At 54.6% G+C, this 10,267-nt stretch overlaps 1 protein-coding gene across 5 annotated transcripts in view; it reads left to right on the top strand.

The window, feature by feature from the left end:
* The window catches only part of PPFIA4 (PTPRF interacting protein alpha 4), a 57,581-nt gene extending 47,314 nt beyond the window's left edge, over window positions 1-10,267 (top strand). For 3 of the 5 annotated variants that reach the window (XR_003760953.2, XR_003760954.2, XR_003760956.2), the window contains 6 exons: window positions 843-940; window positions 1,765-1,940; window positions 3,319-3,387; window positions 6,423-6,600; window positions 6,988-7,098; window positions 7,552-10,267. Coding sequence is in view for 2 of the 5 variants with exons in the window: in XM_029069249.2 (XP_028925082.1) it covers window positions 843-940; window positions 1,765-1,940; window positions 3,319-3,387; window positions 6,423-6,600; window positions 7,552-7,601 (571 nt within the window). In the remaining 3 variants the exon portion in view is untranslated. The remainder of the gene's footprint in view (window positions 1-842; window positions 941-1,764; window positions 1,941-3,318; window positions 3,388-6,422; window positions 6,601-6,987; window positions 7,099-7,551) is intronic. The other 2 variants (XM_029069249.2, XM_039912545.1) reach the window with 1 other exon arrangement.

Here is a 10,267-nt window from a genome sequence, read left to right on the forward strand (position 1 = left end):
CTTGAACATTCCTAAGTGCTTAATACAGTGCTCTGCACAGAATAGGTCCTCAATAAATACAGTTGATTGATTGAAAAAAGGAGGAAGAAGGGAAAGAAAGGTGAGAGGGAAGAGAGAGAGAGAAGGGGGAGAAGGAAGAAGGGGGAAGGGGAGTAGAGGAAGGGAGGTGGGGAAGAAAGTTGAGAGGTGGGAAAAGGGGATGGGGAGAAGAATGGAGAGAGCGGTGTGGCTTAATGGAAGGAGCACAGGCTTGGGGTTCTAATCCTGGCTCTGACACTTTTCTGCTGTGTGACCCTGGGAAAGTCACTTAACTTCTGTGTACCTCCGTTCCCTCGTCCGTAAAATGGGGATTAAGACTGTGAATTCTATTTGGGACATGGACTGTGTCTAATCTGATTATCTTGGATCTACACCACGGTTTAATACAGTGTTTGGCCCATAGTAAGTGCTTAGGAAATACCATTAAAAAAAGAGAGGGGCAGAATGAAGGAGAGAGGGAGGAAGGAAGGAGGGAGGGAAGAAAGGGCGAAGAAAGGAGAGACGGGGGGTGAAGGAAGGAGAAAGAGAGATAGAGAAGAGACAAGAGGGAGACCCCTGACTGGAAAGAAACTTTTGAGGGGGCTCTGACGGGGAGACGACTTTGAGTTGGGAGTGGGAGAATATTGGGCAGGAGTGAATAAGGAGGGGTGTGGAAGGTGTAGAAACACCGACCCTGACCCACCCAGGAGGATGAGGCGTTGTTTGGAGCTGGAGGGAGGAAAGGCAGCCCCTGCCCTGGGGGGTGAGAGACAGTGTCACCGGCTCTGGGGGTCCCCACTCAGCAGGTGGTTCGGGTCCAACAGGTCCAGCCTGCAGTATGGCATCATGTGCCTGAAGAGGCTCAACTATGACCGGAAGGAACTGGAGAAGAGGCGCGAGGAGAGCCAGCATGAAATCCAAGGTGACTGTTCTGTGCTGTGGGGTGGTAAACCACACAGATCACGTTTTTCCAAACAACTTAGTCTTGGATTTCCCATTTTTCATTGTTCTGCCAAGATTTCCCTCATTCTCCTTCTGCTGATTTCATCAGCCTATGCCCAGAGGCAAAGAAGCTGTAGCCACAGCCTCCAGAAAGGGTCTTGGGCTGGGCGAGAGGGCTCAGCAAGGACGAGAGACTCCTTGCCCTCAGAAAAGGATCCTCAGCCATTGATTGAGCTTTTACACCGAATTCCCTTTCTCAGAAGAACTTATCTGGAATGATTTTGGTGCCATCCCATTTTGGTTCATTGAAATATTCTATATCATTGATAATATTAATGATAATAGCTTGAATTTCTATGGAGCTTTGAATTCCCAAAGTGCTTTTCCATCAACCCCACAGTATCTCCTACCATCAGGAAGATTCTCTGCATTTAACAAGTGGGGAAACTGAGGCCTAAAGCAGCTAAGTGACTCACCCAAAGTCACCCTCTGGGTCAAAAGCAGAGCCACCATTCCCTTGGCGAGAGGGGAGCGGGGGCGGTGGTGCTCACTGGTCACGGATCGATTCCGTGGGTCATCTTGGGGGATGGTGACACTGAAATCCAGGTGAGCGATATAGCACAGGGTCTGAATGGACTCTTTCCAGCACGGGGGAGATTCAGGTCCAGGACTGCTCCCTCAGCAGCCCACCTCCATGAGGCCTCAGAGCAGCCGGGCTCCGGGACGAGCACTCTGGGTTGCCCCGATCCTATGAGAGCAGCTGGGCCGAGCATGGGGTTCTCTGTCTTCCTGCCCCGTCCCCAGATGTGCTGGTGTGGACCAACGACCAGGTGATGCACTGGATTCAGTCCATTGGCCTGCGGGAATATGCCAACAACCTCCACGAGAGCGGGGTGCACGGGGCCCTCCTCGCCCTAGACGAGAACTTTGATCACAACACGCTGGCCCTGGTGTTACAGATCCCCACGCAGAATACCCAGGTAACAGTGATGATAATGTTGGCACTGGTGGCGACACTTCAAATTCCCCTCTTTCCTCTCAACAACTCCCCATGGGATATGGAGGGCCAGGGACAACAAGAGGAATCCAGGATCCCAAGAACCTAAGCAACTTGTCTTAAGTCCAGCAGTCCATCAGCAACGGACGGACCCTCCCCTTAGGTCATGAGTCTCCTGACCGGTCCCTTCTAAAACTGAGGATATTCCAGAATATTCCTGTTTGACTCTGGTTTTCATTCTCCCTCGCTGCCGATCTTAGTCCCAGTGTGTGGCATCTCTGGTTGTTGGGGAGGGAAGTGGTGGGGCAGTCTGGGTACATTTTAGCCCCTCCCCATCAGATTCCTCCCCACAAGCTGCTCCTTGGCAGCCCCATGGAGTAGGGAGGAGGAAGATGTCTTCTGGGCTTGGGTGTGGGCTTGGGGTGAGGAGCCGCTCGAGTGTCATGGATGGCACATCCCTGACTTCTAACTCTAGATTGAGCCTTCTGCCCACTTGGGCTCCTGCTGTTTTTACTGGACCTGGCAACATGAGAGGCAGAGAGGCAGGAACCAAGGATGGGGCCTTCCTGGCTGAAGTCCTTCTGGGAAGCTACTAGGATTGCCCTATCAATCAATGAATCAATGATATTTACTGAGTCCTCATTGTGTGCAGAGCACCATATAATAAGGTACAATAAAATTAATAGAGAGAATCCCTGCCCTCCAGGAACTTAATCTAGTTTCCAGTTTTCTCTCTCATTTCTCTCCTCCTCAGGAGGAGAGGCAGCAGGCAAAGGTGGGGTGAATTGGAGGTCCTCTTGCCCCTTCAGGTGAATCAAGGGGAAGGGGACCCCACCTTTCTCATCCCAGTGTGGGTCAGGAGGAACTCCCGCCCTGAGGATCCCGGGTTAGGGGACATGGGGGTTGGTTTCTAATCTGGGTTGGGTTGAATAGTTCATGTCTAGGAAACCTTGGACCTTGGACAGTGAGCCCAGACAAGAACCAAACTGGCCTTCCTAGGACTAGTCTGGACCAGACCTGATACTTGCCCTACTCCAGACCCATGTCCTTGTGGAGAATTCTGGGGACCCAAGTGGAGCCCTCTTAAAAGAGGGGGTGGCCAGAGTACCCAAGCCCTGGAACCACAGCCCAAAAGGTGATAGTGGGAGCAGGTTTGGCAGGAGGGGTGGATGAAGGGCAGAGAAGCGGGTGATGACATCCTGAATCCTGCCATCCAGTAGATAGGCTCTGCAGCTGTTTCTCTGGGTACCAGGGGATGTCTCAAAGCCCCCCGCCCCCCACCTCTCCTCTGGGGAACGTTTGACTGTGACCCCCCACTTCCCATCCTCCTCCCCAATTTCTCCCTCCTTGCCTATCCCTAGGCCCGGCAAGTAATGGAAAGAGAGTTCAACAACCTCCTGGCCTTGGGCACGGACCGACGGCTGGATGATGTGAGTGAGCAGCCTTCCGCTATCGGTTTCGGGTGGAAAGCTGGCACTGGGGTGGGATTAGGGAATGGGATCAGGCCTTGGTCCCTTCCATGCTAAAGTCTGCGGGGCAGCAATGCTTCTGGGGAGATCAGCAGCAGCAACAGGAGGAAGAGGAGGAGGCAGAGGGAGGGATGAATCATCCAAGTGAGGTGCGAGAACCCCACTGGAACCTGAAAGAGTTTGTGGAGTCTTTACTTCAGTGGGAAGTGCTTTGAGGGGGACCAGGCCCCTCCCTTGACTCCTTCCCTCTCTGTTGATGTTCTGGGGGATGGGATTTAGTGGCCAACAACCTTCCTCAAGAGAAGAAATAGAAGTCAGGTGGAGAGGGCTGGAATAAAGATTAGCTTTCTAGTCTGGCTCTCACCAGTCTGTTCCAGTGCCCACAGTATACGGAGGCCTCTACCAGATCCTCTGGGGAGAGGCCGAGGAGACAGAGCCCAGGAAGGGTGAGGGAGAAGCAGAGAGAAGCCCAGTGCCTGGGTGGAGATGTATTGTGTGCTGGGAGGGGGCTGAGAGAGAATGAGGTCATTTCCAGGAAATCATCCAGGACCTTCCCTGCTGCAAGATGAGCCTCCTCCAGGGTGTGCAGAGATGAGAAAGGCAGGTCTGCGACTCCCCTGGGGTCCAGGAGAACAGAGAGTGAGCTGTAGTTGTCACTGGAGGAAAATTGACCTCAGGAAAGGTTCCTTGACTCGGAGATAGGGAGTCTTCTTTCTCTGGTGGAAAGGGGAGATGGCGATTGGACCGGTTGAGGTGAGATGCTGCCCCACATGGAAGCAGGGGAAGGGACTTGGTTGACTTCCAGAGGGCCTGCTGGCTTTGGGATCATGATGGATATGGTGAGTGAGGATGACAATATTTGTCTCTGGGACCCAAAAGGGAGCCTGAGGGCCCAGCCAGACTCAACCATGTGCTGAGGTTCGGCGCGGAAGGCAGGAACTGGTGTCTCCTGCCATCTCGCTGCGTCTGAGACCTACTCAGAGGAGGCTTTGTGCTTCCATTGTTTCCTTTGTCTCTGACCTCATGGTTTTGCCTTCATCATTCTCTCACCTCTATCACTCAATTAATTGTATTTAATGAGTGCTTTCTGTGTGCAGAGCATTGTACTAAGCACTAGGGAGAGTACAATATAACAGAGTTGGCAAACTCATTCCCTGCCTACAGGAGCTTACGGTCTAGAAGGGGAGACGGACATTAATATAAGTAAATAAAATATGGATATGTACATAAGTGCTGTGGGCTGAAGGTGGGGTGAATAAAGGGTACAAATCAAAGTACGCCTGGACTCAACCTCTTGTGGGGGCGCGTGGCCCGTCTTGGGCACTGTGGAGTCTTCAGCGTCAAGGTTGGGCAAGACCCCTGCCCACCCAGAGTGCAGTTTTTGAAAGGGAGACAGACCAGTCAATCAGTCGTATTTTCTTTCATTCATTCATTCAATAGTATTTATTGAGCGCTTACTATGTGCAGAGCACTGTACTAAGCGCTTGGGATGAACAAGTCGGCAACAGATAGAGACAGTCCCTGCCGTTTGACGGGCTTACAGTCTAATCGGGGGAGACGGACAGACAAGAACAATGGCACTAAACAGCGTCAAGGGGAAGAACATCTCGTAAAAACAATGGCAAATAAATAGAATCAAGGCGATGTACAATTCATTAACAAAATAAATAGGGTAACGAGAATATATACAGTTGAGCGGACGAGTACAGTGCTGTGGGGATGGGAAGGGAGAGGTGGAGGAGCAGAGGGAAAAGGGGAAAATGAGGCTTTAGCTGCGGAGAGGTAAAGGGGGGATGGCAGAGGGAGTAGAGGGGGAAGAGGAGCTCAGTCTGGGAACGCCTCTAGGAGGAGGTGATTTTTAAGTAAGGTTTTGAAGAGGGAAAGAGAATCAGTTTGGCGGAGGTGAGGAGGGAGGGCGTTCCAGGACCGCGGGAGGACGTGACCCAGGGGTCGACGGCGGGATAGGCGAGACCGAGGGACGGCGAGGAGGTGGGCGGCAGAGGAGCGGAGCGTGCGGGGTGGGCGGTAGAAAGAGAGAAGGGAGGAGAGGTAGGAAGGGGCAAGGTGACGGAGAGCCTCGAAGCCTAGAGTGAGGAGTCTTTGTTTGGAGCGGAGGTCGATAGGCAACCACTGGAGTTGTTTAAGAAGGGGAGTGACATGCCCAGATCGTTTCTGCAGGAAGATGAGCCGGGCAGCGGAGTGAAGAATAGACCGGAGCGGGGCGAGAGAGGAGGAAGGGAGGTCAGAGAGAGTGTTTACTGTGTGCAGAGCACTCTACTAAGCTCTTGGGAGAGTATTAATATTGCAGATGCATTCCCTGCCCACAGTGAGCTTACAGAGGGTCATAGTTCTATTGATTGAGTGTCCTTCAGCCAGATCTTGGTTATCTTTAAATACCAGGCCAGTCTTGTGGGTCAGGATCTGATGAGCTGAGAAACAGCCAAAAGACGGAGCGGGATGGGGAAGGAGACACCAGCAGTTGGTACTGTTGGGTTGGTACTTGTTTTGTTGGAGTCCACTTTATCAAGGACTGTTGAAAGTCTCGGGGTGTTAGCTAGGTGGGAAATGGAGAAATTTAGTTTAGGACTAACTAACTAGCTAATTAGAAGCAGGATGAATTCCCTCCCTCTCTATATGTGCCAGACCACCCCTCACCCCACCTTCAAAACCTTATTAAGATCACATCTCCCACAAGAGGCCTCCCCCGATTAAGCCCACTTTTCCCCGGTTCCCTTTCCCTCCGAGTTGTCTATGTGCTTGGATCTGTGACCTTTGGGCATTTGATATTTGCCTCACCTTCAACCCCTCAGCACTTATTCTAAATTATTTATATTAATGACCATCGCCCCCTCTAGACTGTAAGATCGTCTCTGGCGGGGATCAAGTTTGCCAACTCTATTGTACTGCCTCTCCCAAGCGCTCGGTACAGTGCTCTGCACCTAGTAAGTGCTCAAGAAGTACCATCGATGATGATGATGATGGACTGTCCCCCTCAGGGAGATGACAAGGCATTCCGGCGGGCCCCATCCTGGAGGAAGCGATTCCGCCCTCGGGATGCCCATGGGGGCAGTGTGCTCAGCACGTCGGCGGAGACGCTCCCTGCCACCTTCCGGGTCTCTGCAATGGGGCCACTGCAGCCTACTTCAGCCCCTCCAAAGAAGATGTTGCCGGAAGGTAACTCCGAACCACGGGCCTGGCCCGCGCCCCTGGTGCCCGGGAGCCCAGCTTGAAGGGGAAAGGGGCCTGGGGCCCGGGGGGGACATAGCCAAACCCTGGCACCACTAGGGAGTGGCTGGTTTCCATGGCTGCAGTTCATTCCACCCAGCACGGGCTCCCCGCAGCAACTCTTGCTAAGGCTGAGCTGATGGGCCAACCGGAGTCCTTCCCCCAGAGCTTTGCGCCCGTAGTGCCCCAACTGCCTCCCCTCCTCGACACTCCCCCCTACTCCCATCTCTAACTCCCAGCCCTCGCCCTCTCCTCCCATTCCCAGCCCTCCCCCTGGCTGTGTGAGCTCACTAACCCCCGGCTCTGTGTGTTTCCATCGCTTCTGACTGCTCCCAGCCGGGACACCAGGGTCACAGAGACTGGAGGCCTCTACGGTCCGGACCTACTCCTGCTGAGCCCCCGCCCCGCCCTGCCCCGGGTCTGACGGGGATCTGCCCGTCGCTCGGGGTAAGTGCAGGGATGCACCCTGCCAGCCTGGGATTGGGCCCCGGACCCCCGCTAGCCAACTTCAGCCTCAGGCTTCTCCTCGCCACCTACCCCCTCCCTTCCTCCACTCTGCCAAGTGGGCACAGATGCCCCCCCGCACCTCTCCCCGTCTGTCCCCAAGGGTCCTGGGCAGAGATGGTGACTGGGGCCCAGCTTCCCTGTCATGTTGGTCCAGCCCCTGCTCTCCAACCCTGACCTTAACCTCCTCTCCTCCCAGCCTGCCTTTGCCTGTCCTCTCGCTTGCTTTGCTGGGAATGTTCAGGGAGTTATGCCCTCCTGAAAGTGGTTGGGATTAGGGGGGGTTGGAATTCCCAGCCCTAACTCCCCTCTCACTTCCTCTCTCCCCCCATCTCCTCTTCTTTTCCCCATCTTCTGTCTCTCTCTCTCTCTCTCTCTCTCTCTCTCGTTTCCCAGTGCATTCCCACTATCTGTATGGACACATGCTCTCCGCCTTTCGAGACTGAGTGCCCCCAACCAGCTCCCTCTTCAACTGGCAACAGACCCGTCCCCTCCTGCTTGTTCCCTGCCCAGTAGCCCCCAGTCTTGTCTGTGAACTCTCCAGTCACCCTGGCCTCTGGGTCTAAGAATATACTCATCGTCCACCGCTCCCCTTGGCTTTCCTCTGTCCCTCGGGCTTCCTTCATCCTCGTGTCTCGTGTGGATGTTACTAAGGGCCCTTGTTGGCCGGGCTCCGGCCCATCATGCTAGGACTGAGGGGCCAGCCCTGACCCTTCCTCTTCTGCGTGGGGGTCTGGAGGCTGAAAGTGATTCATACCCTTACCCTGGCAGCCATGGGGCAGAGGATATCCTGTTCGGCAAGTTGGCACAGCTCCAGGCTGAAGGGGCAATGGCACCGGCCGCGACTCTGGGCCTGCCCTCCCAGAGGCAGCAGTGATCTCTATTCTGGTCGGTCTTCATTTGTGGACTCATTGCAGGTTTCCTGACCTTAGAAAGGCTTTCTTCAGCGTTCCCTCCCTACCCGCAAGCTGGAGTGTGTGTCACCCTAAGGGGATGCCTGGATCTCCACTTTCCCTTCCTTCTCCAGCGGCTTTAGATTGGGTGGTTGGAGTGGGTTTAAAAGGAGAGAGAAGGGATCTCAAATCCACACCCATCCGTCCACAGCGAGCAGTTAAAGCTGGGGTTCTGGTCTGGCGGCTGTCCAGTTTAGCCCACTTTGCCCCCGGCGTAGGCTCTGTGCCAGTTCCTGCAGAAGGTTCTGGGAAGTGCCAGGAAGACCAGAGGCTTGGCGAGAGAAGTAGGGCCGTGAAGGGAAGGAGAAACCTGGTTGGGTTGAAAGAGGGAGGGCCAGAGGCCCAGAGTGGAGCCTGGTCATATGAAGCTCCTGGTACTCCTGCCCCCTTGCCCCTTCTCTTTGCCAGATGCCCACAGAAGACTGTGGTTTTTCCACTTGAAATAAAGCAAATCCAACCACCAGGACACCGTTGCTGCTTGGGGCTAGCAGGTCCCAACCAGGGGCCAGCTGCCTCCTCATTTCCCAGACTGCTTCCCGGGGGAGCGTTTGAGAGAGGCAGTAGGGCTCGGCAGCTCTGTCGGGTCCCAGCAGGGATTGAGGCCACCCACTCCTGAGCCCAGCTGGGGCAGGGCCAGGCCGGGGCCAGGGCCAGAGGGGTGAGTGCAGAGCTACTTGAACTTTTGAGCAGGATCACCAGGGCTTGTCTGACAGCTCCTGCCCCTATCCTACTTCTGCCATGGTCCTCCGGTTGGGGCGGGGGTGGGAGGTGGGGCAGGGGACTGGCAGTCCCAGCAGGCCCTAGGGGATTGAGAGGGATAAGGGGCCCCAGGACAGTGGCTGGTGGTAAACCTCGGCCTAGAGAGCCTCCCCTGGGCTCTCCACTGCCCCGGGGTGAGCCTGGAAATCTCTCTGCTCCCAGCGTTTCCAGCATTTGAATATTGATCCTGGCTCCATCCAGGATAACTCAGGGCCAAATTCAGTCCCCCGACTCCTCGCAGGGTGCCGCACTCTACTCACTCGCTTCCTCGGGGTGTGAGAACCTCTGGGCCTGGGACAGCGTCGGTCTATCTCCAGGCTACTGTCGGTGCTCTGCAGAGCACCGGTCCCGCGGCCGACCAGAGGGCACGAGGCGTGTTTTCTTCCAGAAGGGGCTGCTGAGGCCACAAGGGTGGGTGAGCAGAGCTCTCTGATCTGGGCAGAGAGGAGGGAAGGGAGAGTGGTCAGCGCCAGTGTTCGGCGCTTGATTCGTTCACTGCTTTTTTTGGGAAGGGGTTACAGAGGAGGAAGTCCTTCACATAGTATTGCCTTGTCTCCCTCCCTTTGGGGTCCGTGCCAAGGTTTGAGACACTGCTGAGGCCTTGGCTCTGCCAGGGAGGAGGGAGTTGTGAGGGATTCACAGTCCTGATGGTAGTTTGGACTCAGTGAGAATCTGTTACCCACCCCTCCTTCCCAGGAGCAAGAAATTGAGCCTGGTTTATGCAGGGACCAGATGGGTTTGGGAGCCGAGGGTGTCTTAGGAGGTGAGAGTGGGGTGTGGTTGGGAGGTGAGAGAGAGAGAGATTGAGGAGAGAGAGAGAGAGAGAGATATTGAGGCGAGAGAGAGAGACAGGGAACCGCAATATGGGTGAGAACGTAAAGTCCTTTCCAAGCCTTCTAGGGATCAGTTGTTAGGATCCAAGACCTCTTTCAGGATTAGGGGGTCAAGGATCTGAGTCTTGGGAACACAAGGATCATGGTGCCATCAATTACAGTTTAGAGAACTTTTGAATTTTTAAAATTTTCCCCCAACACTAGGGCGCTAAGCTGGGTGGGAGCCCTGAGCTGCAGCCCACCTCCCTGGGTCCCTCCCCAGCTTGGTCCCGGGCAGCAGCTGGAAGAAGTTGGCCATGGCAAAGGAGCGGGCCAGGGGGTGTTGTCTTGGTGTATTCCTTACCTAATGCCTGATAGATTTTTAAAATTTTCATTTGGAGAGTCACCAGTGGCCCACCGGTCCTTGCCCTTACTCTGTCCCATCAGGTCCCTCTTCAGTACTGTATTGGCTCCCCTAGCATCAGGAATGGATGTGTGTGTATGTGTGTGTGTGTGGATGTGTGGAGATGTGGAGATGTGTGTGGATGTGTGTACATACCAATAAACTCAGATTTTAAAACAACATCA

This window comes from Ornithorhynchus anatinus, chromosome 7, assembly GCF_004115215.2.
Source record: "Ornithorhynchus anatinus isolate Pmale09 chromosome 7, mOrnAna1.pri.v4, whole genome shotgun sequence".
Classification (NCBI taxonomy): domain Eukaryota; kingdom Metazoa; phylum Chordata; class Mammalia; order Monotremata; family Ornithorhynchidae; genus Ornithorhynchus; species Ornithorhynchus anatinus.